At 37.7% G+C, this 26,293-nt stretch overlaps 1 protein-coding gene across 1 annotated transcript; it reads right to left on the reverse strand.

Moving 5' to 3' along the window:
- Window positions 1-303: 303 nt before the first annotated feature.
- On the reverse strand, window positions 304-8,419 carry LOC105443498 (ankyrin-3-like). Its single transcript, XM_030993877.1, has 8 exons — window positions 8,299-8,419; window positions 6,500-8,178; window positions 5,692-5,895; window positions 4,973-5,130; window positions 3,387-3,421; window positions 2,363-2,701; window positions 1,558-1,805; window positions 304-438 (listed from the first exon to the last, which is right to left on the reverse strand). The coding sequence occupies exons 1-8, from the start codon at window positions 8,417-8,419 to the stop codon at window positions 304-306; spliced, it is 2,919 nt and encodes a 972-aa protein (XP_030849737.1).
- Between the last annotated feature and the right edge of the window lie 17,874 nt (window positions 8,420-26,293).

Raw genomic sequence — 26,293 nt, forward strand, 5'->3', positions numbered from 1 at the left:
CTGTTTGTTTCCCTTGAATGGCGTTTGTCATTGTGTCCTAAAGAAATATGTACATAAAGACCATCTGCTTTTCTGTCTCCCTTGAACAGTCCTAATACAGTGGAACCTGTACATACAAACTATTCAAAGGACACAAGAAAAGTGGTCTACAATGGCAGATGGTCTTAACAGATAGGTTGCTTTAGGACAGGTTTCAATAAGAAATAAATTTATGGGAAACACCACATATGGTCGTTATAGGCAGGAAGGCTTTCTATACAGGTTTTACTGTTTTACTGTTTTACTGTTTTGGCAGATGTGTTTTCATACCTCAGTGTTGCTCATCTTGCCTTCACCATCACAAGTCACTGAAATGTCACCGGATTTAGCTTCGATAGAGATCGGAAAGGAGCGATGTGCATTGTGGTATGAACTCTGCTTCTCTTCCCTTTGTACTTCCTATTTAAAAAAAAAGAAGCAGAACACAAGAATTCACCTACAGCTGAATCGTATCTATAAACTCTTTTAGGACAGGGATATAGCTACGGAGACAGATCTTTCGCCAAAGCGGCACCCGTTCTCTGGAACTCACTTCCTCTTATCTGAGGAAATTGGATTCCGTTAAACAATTCTGGAAACAGCTGGAAATGTATCTGTTTATCTAAAATTGGACTTTCTCTACCCCTAGATTTAATTAATTGTTTCCGATGCGGTTTGTTATAAAAACATATATATATATAATAAATATTATTTTTGAAGGGCTAAACTTGTCACACATTGTTCTTCAATTGGGCAACAGCAGTCCGTTAATGAAATATATATATATATATATATATATATATATATATATTCTATTTCAGTTTCTACTATAGTTATATGTAATATATGTAATATCTACAATCTACATGTATGTACCCAATGTATCTATATGCATTTTTATAATTATGGTGGGCCAATTACATTTGCTCCGCTGACAATTGGTCCAGGATATATCCAAAAGTCTGGAAGCCCATGTGTAGGAGAGTCACACTCTTTGCAACCTAGTTTGTACTGTCGCAAGGGTAGGGTGTAAATCTGTTTTTTAGTGTGCTTGCAAATGGCAGCAATACACAAGTGGTAATCTCTTATACAGATCCTAGTGACAGGCTGTATAGACCCTTTTAAACATTATAAGAAAATGGGTAAGAAAAAAGGGTAAAATGGGGTTGCCCATATAGGTCACAGGTGAATCTTCAGTGCAAACTTATATGGGCCCATATGGGAATTCCAAAGAGGGGACTATATAGGAACCCCCACCTTCTGATGCCCATATGGGATAGTGCACATCATGTCCACAATTTTCCCAAACAAGATGGGCCCTGAGACGAACCCATATGGGCCACCTGGGAGGGTCCACATGTGTCCATACGAATCTTGGGTGGAATATCATATATGGAGTCTATATATGGGCAGACCCATGTGGGACCCATATTGAAACCCAAGGTACATGTGACCCATATGAGCATGCTCCCTGGGAAGAGATCTAAAGGGAGTGAGAGAGAATAAAAGTGAACTGAGTTGAACCGAACTCTTTCTAACCATTTCTATGCCCGGGATATCTGCATTCAGGTGGAGATGAACATCAAACTCTTTGCCTCGTTCAATCTTGTCCGGTACGTATGGGGTACACATGAATTGAAGCTGGATGATCTGTTGCTCAAGAGGGATAAGAACCCACCACTCGGCACAGTGATCGATGTGCAACTCAAGATGTCTCTCCAAGATTTTGCAGTACGGCAATTTGTCAGGTGCAGCAGATGATTTTGTCCTCGAAACTCTTGGTAAACCTATGATTAAAGCCACAATGTCAAGTATTCTTTAATAAGCATTTAAGCAACACGAAGCTAGGCATAGCCCTATTATGAAAAAAAATTCCTGTTTGAAAGGATGATGAATTTAAAGATAAAGTTAAGTACTAGTCATACAATTACATTGTGAAAGAAACTGTCTGAAAGCAACTGGAAAAGGTAGTTTATGATGTTTATAAAAACTAATGTGCCTTGTGACGTTTTTCATTGATTTACATGAAAAGAAATTGACTCAGTTTTCCATAAGATTACATGCACCACACACAGACAATGTGTACACGGTATTAAACACAGGTGTTTGGACCAAACGTTATAGCTATTTATTACAATATTTTGAATAAGAAAGCATTTTAATAGCAATCATTTTCAGGAAACATTTCTACTTAGGTATTGTTCCAAATGACTTGGTATAAAGACCAGGATCCATTGGGTAACCATGAGGAAAAGAATAGTTTAAAGTACTGTAGTTTTGTATAAAAGAAGACTTCAATAATATTCATTGAAAGAATAGACCATTAATAAACCAAATAACCTACCCTTTCTTGTATCCCAAATATGTGAGACGATGTCTGGTATCACGTCCTCAGGGTTGATGAATAAGGTGGAATGCGGTATCATGATCTTAACAGGCTGGTGGAAGACCATGTTTGGAGGGTCACATCTGATCCCGTATGCTGCCATTGATGTATCATCTTGGATGTCAACACTGGGGAGGTCTCTCACAAGGGTGAGAGTGATCTTGCAGGATTCATTCTGTTCGACAGCCCCAGGTGGGATAGACATTGCAATGCCATGATGTTCCAGTTTGAGCTCTTTACCGTCACATCCCACCTGAACAGAGACGTCGTTGATCACTGGAGGCGCCGTCTTGCCAGCTGCAAATAATGATAATCAAAGAGAGAGTGAAAATGATAAGGGTTTAAAGATAAATTTGAGTACCTTTCCATGGAATAAAACTATCCAGAAGCAATGGGGAGAGGTCGACTATGTTTAACATAAGAATCAATGAAGGTTTTGGAGTGATCAAAATGAAAAGCAAAACACTATATCTGTGTGTGGGTTTAGGGAACTGCAAAATGCAAAAACGTGGCTTAAAAGTTTGGTCCAAAATTTTAAAGTATTTCTCGTCATACTTCAAATATGAGGGCATTTGCAGAGCAATACTTTTCAGGGAATATTTCAACTATATATGTTCCCCCAAAATGACATAAAGAAAACACACACAAAACATGGGAAAGATTACAACTTATTCTTTATCTTCACCAGAACCTAACTTTCTCCTATGTGGCCACAAAATAAAAATAAAAGTCCCCTTAAGCATTATGGAAATTTAGTATAAAAACTGATCACCGCGTCATTCATTTCTCTCTTAAATATGAAATTTGTACTTCTGAAAATAAATTTGGCAATTGCCCTGAATAAAAGTTTTCTTGTTCACATCTTGTTTTCATAATGCACCCGTGTCAATAAAAAAAATTGGAAAACCTTATGAATTATATATCTATCATTACTTGTTTATGATAATCTATGTCTCATTATTTATTTATCAAAGAGTGTTACCTCGATAAGCTTTGATGATGTCCATGGCAGGAGACCTGGGAATTTATGCAAATGACAAAAAAAAATTGATATTAACTTCAGAATATTCTTGTGCAAGCAAAGGGATTTGATTAAATATTCACAGATCTTTTACCAATGGAGAAGTCCCACTTTCTGCAATTCAGGATCATCACTGCTAAAGTAATGGAGGTGATTCACAACTACTTTTTGTTTGCCCTCTTGAAAAGAATTCTTCCACCTGTGTACAATAGAATATACTGTTAGCGCATAAATGAATATTAACCACATACATTCATGAACACATATCCAGTATTGAAGTGGTTTATTATATAGTTTTACAATATCTACTCATTAGTTTATAATAAAAATTTTAAGACATGGTCAGGACAAAATGGGACATATCAAATGTATGGGACAATTAACTTTCAAGCGCTTTTTTCACACATTTTTTCAAATAAAGACTCAACTTTCTGAAGAAAATAAGCATTAGAATTTTAAACAGAATTCGGCATAATTTATATTTCCAATTGCCAAAATTTATCTGACTAAATTTCTTTAAAATATTTTCAGTGAAGTTACTGAACATTTGTGTAATCCTTTTTGTATACTAGTATTCATATTTGGTTAAATTCAATTTGAACAATTTTTAATGAATGTGTCCCCAGGTGGAATTGCCGTTTCATCCGCATAATTTAATTCAAAACCTGGTAGCAACCATATTAATACTATTGAACTCGGCTGGAAACCCAAATCCAAGTTTAAAAAAGCCACGTTAATCATTTTCATTTAAAAGAAGAGATAATAATAACCAGGCGCGTACGCAGGATTTTTTCAAGGGGGGGGGGGGGGGGGGGGTTTAACATTTATAAATCGGACCGAAAATTTCGCAACGACTCAGCCAGCCGCTGAATAAGCGGGGGGGGGGGGGGGTAAGAGGACACTTTTTTTTTTTTTTTTGGTCTCGAAATTTGAAAATTTGACATTTTGCTCCGTTGGGGGGGGGGGGTAAGGTCAGCTTTTTTAGGTCAACTATGGGAATTTTTTTTTTTTTTTTTTTTTTTTTAATAAAAAAAAAAAATAATAGAGAAATTTAGGAGGGGATTTACACACAAAAAATAACCAAAGGGGGGGGGGGGGTTTAACCCCCCCAAACACCCCCCCTGTGTACGCGCCTGATAATAACTGTATTTTATAAAGCACTTTACCATTTACAATGTACCTGACTAAAGTTGTTACAGTATGATCAACCAGTCCCTGTATTCTATAATGATTCTGCACTTTACAGTGCACTCTCCACTCCCTGGGGAGCCTTTTAGCCAGTCATACTTTTGTACTAGTGTGCGCATGCTAATCAAATCACATTGGCGTTCACATCCTGGCAGGTACACATTTAATACCTTGGTGGAGAGGGCATTGTAGATAAACATGCCTTGCCCAAGGACATGCATGTCATGCAGAAAATATAAAGAACAGACGACCTTTGGAATTCAAATTCGAGTAATTAGAATACTTGACTATGACACCGTTTCTATGACACCGTTTCTATATTTGTTCCAAATGACCATGTTAATATAATGCTTCCCTACCTTGAGAATATCATCTGGCGAATGATTTCATCCTTGGCATAGTGGACTGGTAGGTTGCCTTGGTTATCTTTGATGTCCGGCTTTGCTCCGTGGTCCAAGAGATAGAAGACCAGGGCCTTCTTGGGAGACAATTCATTCTGATAGAACTCTTCTGAGATCTAGAACAATTATCAATAGAAACGATTGTTCAAACTTCGGGAGGCCTTTATGTTTCTGAAGACTCATCCACAGGTTCATCATTCTGAACATTTGTTGTGTTTTTCCGATGGTTCGTTTGATTATAATTCTGAAATTGAAATAAGTATTATTATTATTACTCCAAAGGTTTGTCATTCCGAACATGAAATAAGGTTCGTTTTTTCAAAGTTTCAATTCTATGATACAAAATTCTTTGTCTTTTTTGCAATAATGAACTCTTTTCATTTTTTGGAATTATGAATCCTTTGTAGTTTTCATAATTATGAATCCTATCGCATTTTTCAGAAATAAGAAACTTTTTTTTAAAAGCTCTAGAGAAGCAAATGTTCATATGCTCCATTTTTGTAATTTTCCTTAAAAGACTCATTCATTGTTAAATTGCTATGCTAACTCATGTGGGAATGGCATGATTCCATTTCATAATTGTAAGTAAGCTGTAGGAAATTACTACACATCAATTTTCGGTGGAGCAAGTGTCGTACAATCCCAGAGACAGTGCGTTCTAGAGTTCATCATCTTACCTTTTGGAGTACTGGTGTGGCTTCAACTTGACTGTCCTTCCGACCGGAAAGTCTGATGGCTTCATGAAGACAAGTCTGTCCGTCGATGGACTGAATGTTGAGGTCGGCGCCATGAGAAACTAATATCTCGATGATGGAGGTGTAGCCATTTTGTGTGGCTAAATGAACTGATGTGCAGCCTTTCCCAGCACGTTGCCCAATAACCTATGTAAAAAAAAAAGCCTCCAGAATTCAGAATCTACAAAAAAAAAAATGGCTTTTTATTTTTTAAAAAGGAGAAAATTCAGGCTTTGTTGGGCATATAAGCAGTCTATTTTCTGATTTTTCATATTTAAATCACCACATAGACTTACACATACACAGATTCTAACATTTAACCAATTATTATAAAGTAAAACCTGGCTATCAAGGTCACCAATGGGAGACAAACAAAAAGTGGTCACTGTTGACAGTTGGCCTTTGTAGAGAGGTTCTCAAACACACATTTCTTTCTCGAGGGAGGCAAAATAAACTGCCACGATACAAAGGTGGCTTTCATAGACAGGTGGCCACTAAGACAGCTTTGACTTACATGTATATGTACTGGTACAAAATAGGTTTTGAGAAGTCCTCGTGGAATCATTTCAACCTTCTTCATGATTCAGACAATCTATATACCTTCACAAGAAAGTTTTAACAGGATTATTAAGGCTAAAAAATGGCTAACACTTTTCAATTTATATTGGTATGATTTTAAAACTTGCAAGAATATTGATAATCAGTATGATATTTTTTCATATGAAATCTATAGGAATACTAAATTAAATACCTTCTTCTCATCTTCTGTTAAACCCTCAGTATCTGCATGGCCAGTTGGGGAAGAAAGGTGTTTCTGCCCTTCAGCACACAACGTATCTGGACTCGTCCAATGCCCTTGGTCTTGTTCTGCAGCGAGTTGCAACGCAGTCTGACCAGGTTTACTCAGATTCACTTCAGCTCCGTGTTCTAATAGATATCTTGTGACATCGGAATGTCCATTTGCAGCAGACAAATGTAATGCAGATGATCCCTTCTTGGTAACCTTGCTTACATCTGCAAGTTGCTGAAGAAGACACTTCATGACATCGATGTGACCGTTCTGAGCTGCAATGTGCAAAGCAGTCCAACCGTCATGGTCGGTCGCATCCACATCGGCTCCGTGGCTGAGCAAGCTATTTGTGATTTCGAGATGACCATTCTGCACTCCGACATGTAGGGCTGTAGAACCTTTCTCCTTGGTGGCTCCGTTGACCTCTGCTCCTCGCCTAAGCAAATGCTCAGTAACGTCACAATGGCCAACAAATGCAGCAACGTGCAAAGGTGAGATATCATCAACGACTCCTTTGGCTACTTCAGCTCCCTGTCCAAGTAGATAATCTACAATATAAAGATGACCCATTTGAGCGGCAATGTGAAGAGCAGTCCAGCCAACATTGTTGCTTTCGTTCACGTCAGCTCCTTGACTGATCAGATACCGAACAACTGCTAAACTGCCACCTTCTACAGCATATTGTAATGATGTGCGACTAACTGTTCTGCAGCCTTGACTTACAAGAAGATCTTGAATGTCAAGATCAGATATCATACATGGCAGATGCACAATAACCATTCCACCTTGAGCTGTCTTATCCTCATCGCCATCTTGATATTTGCTTCTACCAAGATCACCTTCTGGAGCTCCTCTAAAGACAGTAAGAGAATCAATTAGTCTGCTAACTGCTTGAACTACACGACCCTGCACACATCGCACAACATCATAGTGACCATACTGTCCATCAAATTGTAAGATGACAGAGTTCGACACGCCTCTCTTATTTAGTTCAGAGCCTTGGCTAAGCAGATACTTCGTAATGCCGATCCGACGAGTAAATAAAGCATAATGCAGAGCTGTGGTTCCATTTGCGTTGCCATTATCTGCCTCAACTCCATGGCCGATTAGGGATTTTACGATATCTAAATGGCCAGAATTTGATGCAAAATGTATGGCAGTCAATCCAAGGTCATCTACTTTATTCATATCGGCCCCTTTACTGATCAGATATTCCACGACATCCAAGTTCCCTTTCTCTGAGGCACTATGCAAGGCACACCTACCAAAGGCATTGCTAGAATTCACATCAGCTCTTTGACTAAGCAAATATTTTGTCATATCAAGATGGCCATTACTTGCTGCAATATGTAAGGCTGTCCAACCAAAAGAACCGGCTTTATCCAGCTCGGCTCCTTGACTGACTTGATCTTTCATGGCATCAAGATCGCCCCTCTCTGCAGCGGTATGAAACTCCGTCCAATGAATTATATTTGATGTGGCCAGCTCAGCATGCTGACTAAGCAAGGCACTTGAAACACGAACACGACCAGCAGCTGCGGCAAGGTATAAGGCTGACCATCCTTTGTCACTAGCCTTACCAACATCAGCTCCTTGACCGATTAATTCTGTGACAACATCAAGATGTCCTCCAGCAGCAGCTAGTTTTAATGGGGACAAACCATCATTGTCATCTTTATTCACTTCAGCTCCTTGACTTATCAGACATTTGGTGACATCAAGATGACCATTCAGTGCAGCTAGCTGTAATGCAGTCTTACCGTCATTATCAACTTTATTCACCTCGGCTCCTCTACCGATCAGTTCTTGGATGAGGTCAAGTTGTCCATTCTGCGCAGCACTGTTCAGTGCACTCTGCAAATCTTCGACACGTACGGCCATCTTGTTCATTTCCCTCCTTACTGTCTCTGTGGATCAGACTTTTGGTGTTGTCTTTACGACTGACCCCCTTTTTGAAAATCTTCTTCCACATTCCTAGTGAAACCTAAGGGTCTCTCTCCTGGCTACAAGTTCATGAATTTATCAAAATCTTTTAGGGCTGTTTTAATTTTTTTCCTACATGCTGTATCTTCTCATTTTTCTGCCCCATTCCTAGTGAAAGCTAGGAGATGACAGCAGTGTATCACCTAAACACCTAGAAAAAAGGGAACATGTTTAAATTTTCGCAAATTCGGTCACTGGTGACTGGTCACTGGTGAGGTACATATTTTTTTAATTGGATGGAAGGACATATCTTGAAGTATCTCAGTCCAAAAAGACTGAGATAACCACTGACAGATTTTTAGAACTTTAGAGGGCGCTATTTATATCATGCGTGATCACTGGAGCGTGAAATTTAGCTAGGTTATGTGCATTGATAAAATTAAATACTGTAGAAGTTTGAAACAAAACGGAATTGGTATGAGAGAAGGACGGCAGTTTACGGTTTTTAGGGGTCATTTAAAGCGATGTTTGGCAGAGTCGATTTAGGATTTTAATTTTCAAGTCAATGGTCTTTGCCAGGCTGCCAATCATCTCTAAACATGTCACTCATTTGAGTCTTTTAGGAACAATCCAAAAGTCCGATCTTTCACTTTAATCATATGTGTGGTGCTGTATTGCTTTCAATAAATGTACAATGTAGAATTGTTTATTTTAGATGTGATCAAAAGTCCACAACTAGTTTTCGATTTTTATCTATATTTAGTTCTTGTTTTTTTTTGTTACGTATTCTATATTTTATAAAGCACTTTTAATTACCAGTTACAACGTAGACCACTCGACTATGACATAATTTCTACATTTCTTCCAAATGCCCATGTTGATTTAATCCTTCCCTACCTTGAAAATATTATCTGGCGAATGATTTCATCCTTGGCATAGTGGACTGGTACGTTGCCTTGTATTGTTAGACAGGTGGTCTTTGTAGACAGGTAGTCACTAAAGCAGGTTTGACTGCAATTGTATAATGTAACACAGGATTCTCTTGCAAAGCAGTTTTGATGTACTGAAGAGACCACTATGTATATATAAACTTTTGAACGAATAAAGATATATATATATATTTCTAACAACCAGTTTTTCCATCAATCAAAGGTCACATCTCACTCTCTTTTTTAGTTTATTCGGTTCGTTGGTCTCATTATAATGAATTCATGATCCCCCTTGATACGCAATACTCAATTTGGAAATTCCTTTGAAAATAAGTACAAGCATTTACTGTCCGATTATGTTTAAGTTAAATGCAATTTAGTATGTAACTGTCAATGACCTGAAATTAATAGAATATTTTGTATTCTTTGTAATGGATGTATCAACTTGTCAAGCCACATTGGCTTTTACTGATACACCCTATTTCATTTTCCAACACAATTTGCATTTAAATGTAGCTACTTTGTTTCACATTTTTAGGTCGATTTTTATAATTATGTACATTGTAAATGTTTACAACCTTGGGTTTTTCAATACTGAACTTGAAATAAAATGGATCAATCAATCAATCAATCAATCAGATGTAACAGTATTCATTGTCACTATTCCATGATAACTATTCCGATCTGTCTTTGACCTTTAATACCTATACATGACTTTAAATTACAAGATAAACATCAGAAGTGAATCCTACTCCCTTCAGAAGCTGGGAATACACCTATCATGCATCAGCATGGTACATTTGACTCAAAAGGTTTATGCAAATCGCCTAACATTGCCCAAATGTTGAAAATCACGAATCATCACCATTACAATCAACATGACCATCAACAACAACAGCAAATCTTCCCCTACGACAACTACCCCCTACGACAACTGCCCCTACCACAACTACCCCTTAATAGGGCAACTACCCTATAGGACGACTACCCCATACAACTACCCCTGCGACAACCATCCTCTAGGATACCTAATCCCCTGGACAACTATCCTAGGGGTAGTTGTCTAGGGGTAGTTGTCCTGGGGTAGTTGGCCTAGGGGGTAGTTGTCCCCCGGTATTTGTCCGGGTTAGTCATCCTAGAGGGTGGTTGCCCTAAGGGGTGGTTGTCCTAGAGAGTAGTTGACTGGGGGTGGTTATCCGGGGGTGGATGTCCAGGAGGTAGGAGTCCGGACACGGTTTATGATATATAATCAGGATAAGCGTTTCTGTAATATATACACAGATTGTATGTAACTCTCTTCCAACGAGCTTATATAGTGGCTATTGCTTGGATCAACCAAATGTAGAGGTAACGAGTAAAAAATGATAAATTTATTGTACTCACTGTTTGCCTAGATCCTGCTAAATGCGAAATGAATCGTGGAATGAGGCGTCGAGTCCTTTCCTCAGAAATATTTATCCAATTATAGCCGACTTAAAAGGACTCACACATATTCTAGTACACAGTTCAAATAAAAGGAACTGGCAACAAGTGACATGAGAGGTCTCTTCTAGAACGTGTTATATAGGTGGCTATAATGTTTCTTTCGCAAGATAAGAGGAGAGTTTGTCTATGGTTCATGAATCCGTGTGTGAAAGATGCCAAAATATGTAGTGTGTCGAAGTAAATGATCTAGAAATCAAACTAATGCAGATTCTATTTGCAGAAATGTGCTTCGTTCCATCAGATTTCCATGTAGAAGTGATGGATAACCAGTATGAAATGAAAGACAGGCTACGTGAGTCTGTATTTCAACGTCTGTTGACATGGCATTGAGCAGGTACCCAGTGCAATGAGTCAGTTACATCATGTGCTCCAAAAAACGAAACCAGAGGCAAATACAAATAACTAGAGCTAATAAACCAAACAAAAGAATACATATCTCTTGCTCAGTGAGTCGGTCCTGATGGGCATTGTGACGCAAATAGTATCGTGTGATAAAGTGGACTGGGCATTCTGAACAACAAGTGGAAACCTTAGTCTGTTCCCAGACAGAGAATAAACTACTTTAAATGACGATGGGAGGGGGGGGGGACTTCAATATATATCAATTGCCATTGCATCTGAGTACTTTTCCCGAAATTCAATTACTTAAATCTACTACACTAGCGAATCTAGACAAGTCAAGAAAATGCCAGCATTTGGTTTCCCAGTAACTATTTGATTATGTTTTGAATCTTTACAAACGAGTTTCGTTTTAGTATGATTTGTATACATGTGTTTATTTATTAGTACCTAAATCTCAGGGAATTTATGCTAAAATTAGTAACATAAGAATCAACGATAATTGCCCTACAATATTTGAGAAAACCTTCATGAAATTCGAATGGAGCAGAAACAAAAGTATCGAAGCGCAATGAGGCCTTACTTTGTCTCTTCTTTGTCATTTTTGTTTCTAGCCAAGGTGGCTGTGAGTGTTCGTGAAGGGGAACGCATTGCTGTGGTGTGTGTGTGTGTGTGTGTGTATGTGTTATTTTGGATGTGTGAGGTGGTGCTTTGCTTGGGGTTGGGCAGTAAGGGAGGGGGGGTTATAATTTGTTTCATATTAAAACTGATTTCATTCCACACATACAAACGATCGTGATTTGTGAATTGTACACGTAATAGAATTATGTTATTATGGTGAAAAAGAATTATATTTTGAAGAATTATTTGTATTGGTCTAGTATTGAATGAAAATAAGAATACAAATTACGGAAAAGCAAAAAAAAAAGAGAAGGTGTGGGTGGGTGCGTGGGTAGTTTGTACAGGAATGTTGTTTGCTCTTCCAAACACACCAAGCAAACAATCAGCGAATCCAGACGTCCTTTTGACATTCTTTTCAAGATGGAGATTCCTGCAAAACTTATTATTTATATTAGTATACCAATGATAATGTGGGTAATTATTTTCTTGACTTGTATCATGAGTGTGAATCAAATTAAGATAGTGCTTAAAATAGATCATTGGTATGAACGTCATGGTCCTATTGACCACGTTGACGTGAAAGAGGGATTATTTTGATATTCTTAAAAATGACTATAGGCAAGAGATAACTGTCATTATTACATCATGTAGGAAGGAGGCTCTCTATGTTAAGTTGAAGACAAAATCATCACCCGACATTTGACAATTCTACAATTAACCTTGCTTGCAGAACTTTCTTCTCTAAATTAAAAACATTGTGTTATGGAACTGATTGTGTGTGAAGTTTTGTTTGTTGTTCTTCTTCTTATTTTATACTATGTAAATGTTATAGGCCCGAATTCACAAAGGAGGTTTGTCGACAAACCGAGGTTTATGTATGTCATATGACGCGTTTTGACGCGTTTTTTACAAACCTGGTTTGTAAATAACAAAAGGAGGTTTGTCGAAACAAAAGAAGGTTTGTCGACAAACCTCCTTTGTGAATTCGGGCCTATGGGTTTACTCATCGACCCTGGATCTTTTTTAACAGAGAGATAGAGATAGACAAAAGAGTGGCTTTGCCTGGAAACCACACACATCTATCATGCCTCAGTATCGTAGGTGAATAAGATATTTCATCCGGCCGGGCTTGTAACAAGGGTAACAGAATACAGAAAATCACATTTGAAAGGAACTTTCTGAAAGGAAACGTACCTCGATTAAAATCATTTGTAATGATTTTCACGCTGGTAGGTTTTCATGACAAACAAATCATTTTATGAAAACTGATTTTAACCTTGAGGAGTGTGGGTGCCTAGAAGCTCAAAAACATGCTTGTCGAAAGGATTCTTTAGAGTAAATTTACAATTGAAAACTATTTGAAGTGTAAGCATGGCCCAATTTGAGTATTACTTCGTTCCGCTTTGATACAGACATTCCCCGCCAAAATAATATACGAGAAAACTCAGACAGACATAATGAAGTAAAAATGGAAACAATGTTTATAACACTTTGATTGATTGATTGATTGATTCTATTTCATTTCATGTAACAATTGCTTGCACAATAAAGAACATAATTGACAAAGTAAGATCAAAATTATGAAATTAAACAGGAACCTACTGGAAAGCATAGTTTGTTTTTGTAGGTTCCCAAGAATAAATATAATATGAACATTATTTTCATAAATCTGTTATCAATACAAAGTTTTGGTATTACGGTGATGAATTTGGTTCATATGAACATATTGGAAGCATATGCGATTTTACAATATTCAATGATCGTTTTCGCGGTTAAGGCCCGGTCACACAGAGGGCACGCATGGGGGACGCACGGCCAGCGCACTGGAAATTTGCAATTTTGGCCAGTGCGTTGTCGTTCGCTAGGTGAGCGTCGTCATTTGTTACTCGTTCGTCGAGCGCGATGGACCAACGCTATGCGCTCGCCGTCATTCGCTGTGTGCGTCGGGATTTTTTGAGCATGCTCAAAAGTATGCGCGGAGCTCGACGCATGAATGTACATGCCAGAAGGACGCCAGACACGCGCAGGGCGCGTTAGACCAGCGCCAGACATACGCGGAGCACACGCCCTGTGTACGCACAGCGCGCTAGCCACACGTTGTGCATTTTGTGTCAGCTCGCTAGCTTTTCCGAAATCATGACAAAAATTAGGCACACGGCCTTTTCCGATTTCCAGTGCGCAGGCCGTGCGTCGTCTATGTGTGACCACCTCTGTTGAGAACGCAGTGCATGCGTGGACCATTCGTCCAGCGCGCTAACAACACGCTGTGCATTCGTGGAAGTTTTTAATATGTGCGCTCTGTGTACGGTGTGTATGCGCCCTGTATGCGCTCAGCGCGCTAGCAACACGCTATGCATTTGGTCTCAGCTCGCTGTAGCTTCGACAAAAGTTGTGCGCACGACAACGCACTGGCCGAAATCGCAAATTTTCAATGCGCCGGCCGTGCGTCCCCCATGCGTCGTTTGTGTGTGACCGGGCCTTTACCATCGAGTCTAAAGTGATGAAATTGTAGATAATAAACTCTTTATGTTGTTTAGCGCCCTCTCAAGACTGATATTACTTTGGCTCTAAAACAATGTTTCATGACTACGATCGACCGATTTGCTATTACCATTTGGAAATTATATATAAAAACTGCATTTTCTGAGATTTTCATTGTCGCAGCTACCATGGAATGGCCTTAGGCACTATTTGAAATATTTGAAATTTAGCGAGAGCACCGGTAAATTTTTGGATTATTCAATTTTTCGAAAGCAGAAGTGTTTTAGGGGCTAAATTTTGGGTCGATTTTTATAATTATGTACATTGTAAATGTTTACAACCTGTTTTTTTTTTAATACTGAATTTGAAATAAAATGGACCAATCAATCAATCAATCAGATGTTACAGTATTCATTTTCACTATTCCATGATAAATATTCCGATCTGTATTTGACCTTTACTACCTATACATGACATTAAATACTAGATAACCATCATAGGTGAATCATACTCCCTGAGAAGCTGGGAATACACCTAGAATGGATCACCATGGTATATTGGACTCAAAAGGTTTATGCAAATCGCCTAACATTGCCCGAATGTTGAAAATTTCTCTTACGACATGAGATCACGAATCATCACCATTACAATCAACATGACCATCAACAACAACTGTACAGCAAATCTTCCCCTACGACAACTACCCCCTACGACAACTGCCCCTACCACAACTACCCCTTAGGGCAACTACCCTATAGGACGACTACCTCCGGGACAACTACCCATTGACAACTACCCCCCAGACAACTACCCCCTAGGACAACTAACCATTAGGGCAACCACCCTCTAGGACGACTACCCCATACAACTACCCCCTGCGACAACCATCCTCTAGGATACTTACTCCCCTAGACAACTATCCTAGGGGTAGTTGTCTGGGGGGTAGTTGTCCTGGGGTAGTTGGCCGAGGGGGTAGTTGTCCGGCGGTAGTTGTCCGGGTTAGTCATCCTAGAGGGTGGTTGCCCTAGGGGGTAGTTGACTGGGGGTGGTTATACGGGGGTTGGATGTCCAGGGGGTAGGGGTCCGGATACGGTTTATGATATATAATTAGGATAAGGGTTTCTGTAATATATACATAGATTGTATGTAACTACATTCCGACGAGATAATAAAGTGACTATTGCTTGGATCAACCAAATTTAGAATTAACGAGTCGAAAATGATATATTAATTGTACTCACTGTTTGCCTAGATCCTGCTAAATGCGAAATGAATCGTGGAATGAGGCGTCGAGTCCTTTCCTCAGAAATATTTATCCAATTATAACCGACTTAAAAGGACTCACACGTAAGCTTACACAGTTCAAATAAAAGTAACAGGCAACAAGTAACATGAGAGGTCTCTTCTAGAACGTGTTATAAATGTGTTTATAATGCCTCTTTCACAAGATAAGAGGAGAGTTTGTCTCTGGTTCATGAATCCGGTGTGACAGATGACAAAACATGCAGTGTGTCGAAGAAAATGATCTAAAAATCAATATAATGCCGATTCACTAAAATGTGCTTCGTTCCATTAGATTTCCATGTAGAAGGGAAGGATAACCCTAAAGAAATGAAAGACATATAGGCTGCATGAGTCTGTAATTCAACGTCTGGTGAAATGGCATTAGGTAGGTACCTGAGCAAGTCGGTTGAATCATGTGGTTCAAAACGAACCAGAAGAAAATACATCTAACTAGAGCTAATCGACCAAACAAAAAAGATACATATCTCTTGCTCAGTGAGTCGGTCCTGATGGGCAATGTGACGCTAGTAATATCACGTGACAAAGTGGCCTGGGCATTCTGCTCAACAAGTGGAAACCTTAGTCTGTTACCAGACAGAAGAGAAACTACTTTAAATGACGATGGGGGCGGGCGAGAAGGGACTTCAATATACATCAACTGCCATTGCATCTGAGTACTTTTCCCCACAATGCAATCATCTTAAATCTACTACACTAGTGAATAATGTAAACATGATATTTATTTGTGGCGGGGGGGGGGGTAAAGCCAGGCTTTTGTTACCGGGTAAATATTTAATTATGTTTTCAATCTGATATTCGCGTTTTGTTTTATCATGATTGTTACACATTTATTAGTATCTAAATCTAAGGAAATTTGTACTACAATTATTAGAACTTAAAGATAAAGTTGAGTTCTGGTCATGCGACTGCATTGTGAAAGAAACGATGAGGAATCGATCAGAAAAGGTTGATCAAGTAGCATATACGTTTAGGTGTGTACTGCAAGGTTCTAGAGTCATCACAATGATTACAAATTTGGCCCAGCTTCGGTGAAGTAACAAGCAATGTACAAGGAAAGATGTATATTGGACTACAGAAACATGTGGACTAAAAATCGGGCGTTATTTTTAAGCGGATATTTGTCATATTTAGAATAAAAGAGCCAGGCATTTTAGGAAACATTTTTTCGCTAATTTCTTCCACACTTGCATTATAAAAATGATAAAGCTCGCAAGTTTTGTTTTATCTCTCCCCAGAACTCAGCCTTTTCTTTGAACTTAACGAAAACTGCCCGACAATGTTTGTAAAAGCATTCACATAATTCAAATGAAGCCATGAGATAATTATGTCATTATTATATCATGTAGAAAAGATGCTCTCTATGTAAAGTTGAAGATTCTATCATCACCCGACATTTGACGATTCTACAAGTAACCTCACAGCCTAACGAATGTTCTTCTCGTTATTAAAAACATTGTTATGGAACCGATTGTGTGTGAAGTATGTTTTGGTTCTTCTTCTTAGTTTATATTATGTATCCTATACGGGTTTGCTCATGGACCCTGAATTTTGTAATACACAGAGAGAAAAAGAGAGAGAGACAAAAGAGTGACTTTGCCTGGAATTCACACAAATCTATGTCTGATTCCATTATTCATATCGTGGTATACGGACTGGCATACTGTTATTATCATGTCAAGTATCGTAGGTGAATAAGATATTTCATACGACTGGGCTTGTATCAAAGGTGACAGAAGAAAGAAAAAGCACTTTTGAAAGGAACGTTCTGAAAAGAAACGTACCTTGATTTAAATCATTTGAAATGAAGTTCACGCTGGTAGGTGGTACTTTAAAAAAAAAGTTTATGAACACTGGTTGTAACCCGAGGAGCGTGGGACTTAGAAGCTCAAAAACATGTTTACCGAATGTATACTTTAGAGCATAATTAGAATGGAAAACTATATTTGAAATGTAAGCATGTCCGACTTTGGGTATTTCACTTCGTTCTACTTTGATAGAAACATCCCTTGCTAAAATGAGAAACGACAAAAATTAGACAGACATATATATTAGCTGAAGTGTAAAAAATAATAACCAGATTTTGGCTTCGGTTTATGACACTTTACCTGATTTTAAGTCCACCATTCTTAACGAGATTTCACATTATCATAATTTAATTCAGGAAATAAGTAAAAACCCTTCAATCTAAATCAGAACTTCATTCCTACTTATAGCTAAGGTATACTATGATTGAGTCCAAGAGGGCATTTGACCGTTAAGCTGGTGTTGAATAGATTGAGAATTGGACAGAAATGTTTGTTTTCTTCTCGCAGCGTTCTAAATTTGTAGAAAAGAATAACAGAACTAGACATTTATGCACACATGTCAGGTATATGGTGAAAAACAGAAAAGTTTGTATTTCAATAATTCACTCGTTGACACTTCAAATGATCACATTAAATTCCTCCGTCCCCCAAACAAATATATTACAGATATGTGTACGAATTCTAAAATAAGATACCAACTACATTCAAGCTTTGTAAAATACATCCTAACGTATAGACCGATGTGTACTACTAAGCCGATGATGTTACGAATCCGGTATAGGTTGGTGTAGAAAACTAGATAATTTTTTTTTAGACATCAAATTATAACAAATTCACTAGATATTGCTTAATATTACAAGTAGATTTGGCTCCGAGATCCCCTGTGTTTGGCAACCCAGGCTTACAAAATTTCAAGAGAAAGAAAAGGACGGAAAAGGCACGAAAAGCGTTCTTTAAAATCCCGCCCTAGCCATACGGGTTATAATTGTGCAGTAGTAGACAAGATTATTTTTACTTATTTTTTCTTTTTTATATATACTTTCGACGGCATTATGGGGGGTAAAGCATGGCATCCATGCTAAAATGATCTAGAAATCAATCTAATGCAGATTCCCCTTTCACTAATGTGTTTCGTTCCATCAGATTTCCATTTATTTCTACCTTCATATAAAAACAATTATAGATCATTACAATATTATACATTTAACAAAACAAAAAAGCAACCATTCATGTGAACTGTATCAAAAGACTAAATTTACCAGTCGAAAATGAGAAAAGGGGAACTAATATAAGGACAAAAGGCTTGTAAAATAAGTTCCCTATGTAGCAGCGACAGATAACCCTTATGAAATAAAAGACATATATATATATATATATATATATATATATATATATATAACTTTATTTTAATTTCAACTTAAAAGAGTTTAAACTGGGGGCATTTTTCATGCTAACATCAAGAATGGCCCAAAGCTTCGGGCCTGCGTAAATAAACATGGATTTAGCAAGTATAGTTCGTCAGATTGGCGCGTGGGGTATTTGTGTATATTTTTATTTTAATGAAAATTGAATTCGTAGCGTTTGATTATTTAACTGGTACATAAACTGACCGAGGCTATAACGATATAACTCATTTATCTTCAACCTATTTTTTTTAACAAAACATCAGTTTGGAAGTGTTACAGAAAACACGCAAAGCTTTTTTTGTTGAAGTATTATTCTATGAAGATAAGAAATGTGTGTATTACCCCATGAAATAATGCCATAATTTAAATAGGGCAAAATTAATGTCGAGTAAATCATTAGCAGGGAGGAGGTTGGCAAAAAACACGTAACCTTATTTACAATCCCTATATTGCGAGAAATTGTGCGGCAAATGCTATAAATATGAACTTTCCACGAGAGTTTATCGTCGATTATCATATATATCTTATATACAATATACTGACTATTTGCCTAGATCCTGCTAAATGCGAAATGAATCGTGGAATGAAGCTTCAAGTCCTCTCCTCAGAAATATATAATTATAGCCGAGCTGAAAGGATTCACAATAATCTTCCACAGTTCAAACAAATGTAACTAGCAACACGTGACATGAGAAGTCTCTTCTAGAACGTGTTATGAAGGCGTTAACAATGTCTCTTTCGCAATATAAGAGGAGAGTTTGTCTCTGGGTCATGAATCCGTGTGTGACAGATGCCAAATCATGCAGTGTGTCGTGGAAAATGATCTAGAAATCAATCTAATGCCGATTCTCTTTTCACTAAAATGTGCTTCGTTCCATCGAATTTCCATGTAGAAGTGACGGATAATCCAAATGAAATGAAAGACGTAGGTTGCATGAGTCTGTAATTCAACGTCTGGTGAAGTGGCACCTGGCAGGTAGCTGTGCAAGTCAGTTGGATCGTGTGGTCCAAAAATGAAGCCAGAGGAAAATCGAGCTAATCGACCAAACAAAAAGGATACATGTCTCTTGCTCAGTGAGTCGATCCTGATGGGCATTGTGACGCAAGTAATATCACGTGATAAAGTGGCCTGGGCATTCCGCTCAACAAGTGGAAACCTTAGTCTGTTGCCAGACAGAAAAGAAACTACTTTAAATGACGATGGGGAGGGGGGGGGGGAGAAGGGACTTTAATATATATATATATATATATATATATATATATATATATATATATATACATATATATATATATTTCATTCTTCTTTCGACAGCATTATGGGGGTAAAGCATTTCATCCATGCTAAAATGATCTAGAAATCAACCAATGCAGATTCCCCTTTCACTAATATGCTTCGTTCCGTCAGATTTCCATTTATTTCCATCTTCATATAAAAACTATTATACATCATTAAAATATTATACATTAAACAAAACAAAAAAAGCAATCATACATGTGAACTGTATCAAAGAGACCAAATTTACCAGCCAGAAATGAGAAAAGGGGGAGTAATAAAGGACAAAGGCCTTGTCAAATAAGTTCCCTATGTAAAAGTCACGGATAACCCGTATTAAATGAAAGACATAGGCTGCATGAGTCTGTATTTTAACCTCTGGTGAAATGGCATTTGGCAGGTACTTGATGCAAGTCAGTTGGATCATGAAGTTCAAAAACGGAACCAGAGGAATATACATATCTCTTGCTCAGTGAGTCGGTCCTGATAGGCATTGTGACGAAAATAGTATCATTTGATAGAGTGGCCTGGGCATTCTGCTCAACAAGTGGAAACCTTAGTCTGTTACCAGACAGAAAAGAAACTACTTTAAATGACGATTGGGAGGGGGGAGAAGGGACTTCAATATAAATCAATTGCCATTGCATCTGAGTACTTTTCCCCCACAATGCTATCTCTTAAGTTTACTACAATAGCGAATAATGTAAACATGCTATTTATTTTTTAAGGGGTTAAGGATACGCCAGGCTTTTGTTACCCGTTAACTATTTAATTATGTTTTCAATTTTGATATTCGCGTTTCGTTTTGTCATGATTTTTTATACAAGTTCAAGTTCAAGTTTTATTTCCACATGCGGTTCATAAAAAAACAAGTATACATACATGTTCAGACATATAAAAAAAAAGTACACAATTAACATTTATACTACAATTAAGAACTTAAAGATAAAATTGAGTTCTGGTAATGCGATTGCATTGTGAAAGAAACGGTGAGGAATCGGAAAAAGGTTGATCAAGTAGCATATACGTCTAGGTGTGTATTGCTAGGTTCTGGAGTCATCACAATGATAACAAATTTTGGCCCAGTTGTGGTAGTAACAAGCACTGTACAAAGAAAGATTTCTATTGGACTACAGAAACATGTGGAATAAAAATCGGGCGTCATTTTTAACTGAGCTGATACTTGTCATATTAAGAATAGAAGAGCCATGCTTTTCAGTAAACGTTTTTTTTTCTTCTGATTTCTTCCACATTTGCATTATAAGAATGATAAAGCTCACAAGTTTTGTTTTATCTCTCCCCAGAACTCAACCTTGTTTTTTTTTTTTTTGTTACACCTTAACGATGATTGCCTGACAATGTTTGTGAGAACATTCCTTATATTCAAATCAAGCCATGAAATAATTATGTCATTATTACATCATGTAGAAAAGAGGCTATCTGTGTAAAGTTGAAGATTCTATCATCACCCGACATTTGACGATTCTACAAGTAACCTTGCTCGCAGCCTAACGAATTTTAATCTCTGTATTAAAAACATTGTTATGGAACCGATTGTGTGTGTAGTATGTTTTGGTTCTGCTTCTCAGTTTATATTATGTATTCTGTATGGGTTTACTCATGGACCCTGGATGTTTTAATAGAGAGAGAGAAAGGGAGAGAGAGACAAAAGACTGACTTTGCCTGAAAACCACACAAATCTATGTCTGATCCCCATTAGTCATATCATGATATTCGGACCGGCATACTCTTATTATCATGTCAAGTATCGTAGGTGAATAAGATATTTCATACGCCGACTGGGCTTGTATCAAAGGTGCCAGAAGAAAGAAAAAGCACTTTTGAAAGGAACGTTCTGAAAAGAAACGTACCTTGTTTGAAATCATTTGTAATGATTTCACGCTGGTAGGTTTTCATGAAAAAAAAATCATTTTATGATCACCGATTGTTACCTTGAGGAGCGTGGGGGCTTAGAAGCTCAAAAACATGTTTGTCAAATGGATTCTTTTAGAGTAAATTTACAATGGAAAAATATCTGAAGTGTAAGCCTGTCCAAATTTGGGTATTACTTCGTTCCGCTTTGATACAGACATTCCTCGCTTCTGTTTATGACATTTTACTTGATATTCAGGTCCACCATCCTTAACAAGTTTTGACATTTATATATGTATTATAATTTAAATAAGGAAATAAGTGGAAACCCTCAAAAATTAATACCGAATTACATTCATGCATTTAGCTATGGTATGCTATACTTGAACCTAAGAGGGCTTTTGACCGTTAAGCTGGTGTTGAATAGATTGCGAAATCCCGAATTTTACAGATTTTTGTTTTCTTTCGCAGCGTTCTACATTAGTTAACGAATATCAGAAATAGACCAGCAAAGTATATCTAGGCATACATATCATGTTTATGGTGAAAAACACACAGGTCCTTTTGAACACATTGGACTCATCTGTCCCCGGTACAAAATATGTGTACTTATGAAGATTTTGTTTTTGTGCAATTGATATATAGGCTCTGGCATACTCTAAAGTAAGATACCAACGACCACTAAGCTATTTATCATACACCCTAGCCTATAGTCATATTTGGATTACTAGATATTGCTTTATAATACAAATAGATTTGGGTGAAAGATCAGATGAACAAGTCACGACACGCTCTGTGGGACAACTGGCTTTCCATACTAATATGATCATGCAGGGTATAAAATGGGATCTAAAATGCCCCACACCCCCTCCCCCTTGACAGATTTTCAAAATTCGGCTTCGAGATTATGAGATACCCTGCGTTTAGTCACCCAGGCTTGCACGATTTCGAGGTGGAAAAAAGAACGGAAAGGGGACGAAAAGCGTTCTGCAAAATGACGCCAAAACGCAATGCTTGTTATATTATTGTGCGGAAACCCAGTAGTAGACCAGCTAAGACACAATATTTAAAAAAAAAATTAACGGCATTTTGGGGGTAACGCATGACATCCTTGCTAAAACTCTGGCGAAAATACTAAAGAATAACATTGGGGTAGGTGCCACGCGCATTTTCTGCTCAGAATCCAATTCTTTTGCTCAAAATGTGAAAGAATGTCCTAAACTAATGATTGTTTAATTCTTTTATTTACCTAATAGGCCTATGCATTATTTGAAAATTACCTTTCACTTAATATTCTTTTCATTTTGAGTTTGAAGTAACAGACCTCTTTGATATACATTTAAAAGTTGGATGTTCCACACATGATGTATGGCCTAATAAAAGATGAAAGTGGCGTTATTTAAAAAAAAATAACACCATAAAGTTGCCATTAAAACACTTGTTCTTGATTAAACAAATAGTAATCATACATATACATACATATATATATATATATATATATATATATATATATATATTTATATAGATAGAGGTTGAAAAGTTTCAACTTTATCAGTAAGTGTTGTAAAGTTTGTTTTACCCCAAGGTTCATCAGCAACTAAATATTCTTTCATTCACCCTTAATAGGGTATTATTATGTCTCTTGTGTATTCTTACTGACTGCACATGAGTGTATTTAACAGTGCCTTGTGTCAAATATATATATATAGTTGCTGATAAGCATTCGGATTGAACAGACTGTACAACACTTACTAATAAAGTTGAACCTTTTCAACCTCTATAGGTACATTAGTTGAGCACTGTCAGATATTACAATTTTACTAAAAATGGCTTATATATGAATATATATACTTCTTTTTTTTCTCACCCAAGAACAAGTAAAAGGAAACGATAATGACAAATTGATAACATAACAAGATACGCTTTCGTATGCGAGTTTGTATTTCATTTTTATTCTCTCTCTCTCTCTCTCTTTACTTTATTCCCTTACTTTCTCCCCTCTCTCTTTCTCTCTTCATCTCTTCCCCTTTCTCTCTCTCTCTCTCTCTCTCTCTTGGTCCTTCTCCATCTTTCAACGTTTATTTACACCACATCCTTTCTCTCCTGATCACACTCTCCCATCCTATGAAAAGCGCTTTGCCCTCTCTCTTTCTCTCCTCCTCCCCCCTCTCTCTCTCTCTCTCTCTTCCCCTTCTCTCCCCCTCTCTCTCTCTCTCTCTCTCTTGGTCCTTCTCCATCTTTCAACGTTTATTTACACCACGTCCTTTCTCTCCTGATCACACTCTCCCATCCTGTGAAGAGCGCTTTGCCCTCTTTCTTTCTCTCCTCCTCCCCTCTCTCTCTCTCTTGGTCCTTCTCCATCTTTCAACGTTTATTTCCACCACATCCTTTCTCTCCTGATCACGCTCTCCCATCCTGTGAAAAGCGCTTTGCCCTCTTTCTTTCTCTCCTCCTCCCCTCTCTCTCTCTCTCTTGGTCCTTCTCCATCTTTCAACGTTTATTCACACCACATCCTTTCTCTCCTGATCACGCTCTCCCATCCTGTGAAAAGCGCTTTGCCCTCTTTCTTTCTCTCCTCCTCCCCTCTCTCTCTCTCTCTCTCTCTCTCTTGGTCCTTCTCCATCTTTCAACGTTTATTTACACCACATCCTTTCTCTCCTGATCACGCTCTCCCATCCTGTGAAAAGCGCTTTGCCCTCTTTCTTTCTCTCCTCCTCCCCTCTCTCTCTCTCTCTCTCTCTCTCTCTTGGTCCTTCTCCATCTTTCAACGTTTATTCACACCACATCCTTTCTCTCCTGATCACGCTCTCCCATCCTGTGAAAAGCGCTTTGCCCTCTTTCTTTCTCTCCTCCTCCCCTCTCTCTCTCTCTCTCTTGGTCCTTCTCCATCTTTCAACGTTTATTTACACCACATCCTTTCTCTCCTGATCACGCTCTCCCATCCTGTGAAAAGCGCTTTGCCCTCTTTCTTTCTCTCCTCCTCCCCTCTCTCTCTCTCTCTCTCTCTCTCTCTTGGTCCTTCTCCATCTTTCAACGTTTATTTACACCACATCCTTTCTCTCCTGATCACGCTCTCCCATCCTGTGAAAAGCGTTTTGCCCTCTTTCTTTCTCTCCTCCTCCCCTCTCTCTCTCTCTTGGTCCTTCTCCATCTTTCAACGTTTATTCACACCACATCCTTTCTCTCCTGATCACGCTCTCCCATCCTGTGAAAAGCGCTTTGCCCTCTTTCTTTCTTCATGTTGCCCACCTCTTATCAGACTATCCGACTTATTCAAGTTTACGTGAATAAAGCTCTGAAGTGATAATTCAAAATAAAAACTGTTTTATTCAATTTCTTGCAATATATCCGCTTGTACCTTTTTAAAAAAACAAAACAAACTTATTCTGAATTTAATTTTTGTTAGGGCTCATAATACTAAACTTACCTACATTTTCAAATAAACAGTAAGCATAATGTTCGGGTTTTCACCCGGAATGCCATGTTTATGTTTATACTGCAATCGATGTACTTTTTGTTGTTGTTCCGTTTCAAATGCAACAATCATTTTCAGAATGTAAATACGTTTGTGACGATGTACATTTTGATATTATCGTATTATGTATTCTTCCTGTATTATGTATATATGTACAAAGACTGTAAAACCAGTAAAAAAAAAAAGAATTTCCTGAAAGAGACCATATAAATTTCAATTCAATTCAATTTAATTCAATTAAAAACCTATAAATTCAATCAGTTCTATATCGAACTTTCTATGTTATACATATGCATAGGCGAAGATCCGGGGGGATGGCATATGTTATCATCCCCCTAGGTTATGCATATGTTTATGATACAATGCTCACCGTAAAGGCTTTCATATTGCATAAATCCCAGCAATATGATATGAGTCTATACGCAGACAAAACAATATATAAATCATACTCAAAGGCCCATTCTCAAATATTATAATTGTTAGCAATAAACAGAAATTGATAAAAGACAACCCCTCCCCAAAATGCGTACATTCCAAGAGTTCGATCTTGGCTGACATGTTGAAACTTGACTACATGTTATTTGCTCTTTATCGATGCATTCTTAAAATGGATGCCTTGGCAAAGCCTTAGTTTTATTAAAGATTGCTTGACTTAGGCGGCCGCTGTACATAGATATTTTACAAAATATAAAAAAACATCTCAACTCAACAAACATAAAATCCATTTAACCATGGATGTATAAGGTGTACGTCATACCAAAGATAACCAAATAATTTGCGTATCACATGATGAAACAATAGTTTAAAGCAAATTATATCCATTTGAAATATATCCTGTAAG

The sequence above is a fragment of the Strongylocentrotus purpuratus genome, unplaced genomic scaffold, assembly GCF_000002235.5.
Source record: "Strongylocentrotus purpuratus isolate Spur 01 unplaced genomic scaffold, Spur_5.0 spur5_contig_850, whole genome shotgun sequence".
In the NCBI taxonomy this organism is placed as follows: Eukaryota; Metazoa; Echinodermata; class Echinoidea; order Camarodonta; family Strongylocentrotidae; genus Strongylocentrotus; species Strongylocentrotus purpuratus.

Bases quoted from the DNA above. Each gene is read 5' to 3' on its own strand.
- LOC105443498 (XM_030993877.1), bottom strand. From the start codon at position 8,419: ATGGCCGTACGTGTCGAAGATTTGCAGAGTGCACTGAACAGTGCTGCG. The intron at 2,702-3,386 runs GTAACACTCTTT...CATTATTTGCAG, and splicing joins CATCATCAAAGCTTATCGAG to CTGGCAAGACGGCGCCTCCA. The intron at 1,806-2,362 runs GTAGGTTATTTG...CTTTAATCATAG, and splicing joins TATTTGGGATACAAGAAAGG to GTTTACCAAGAGTTTCGAGG.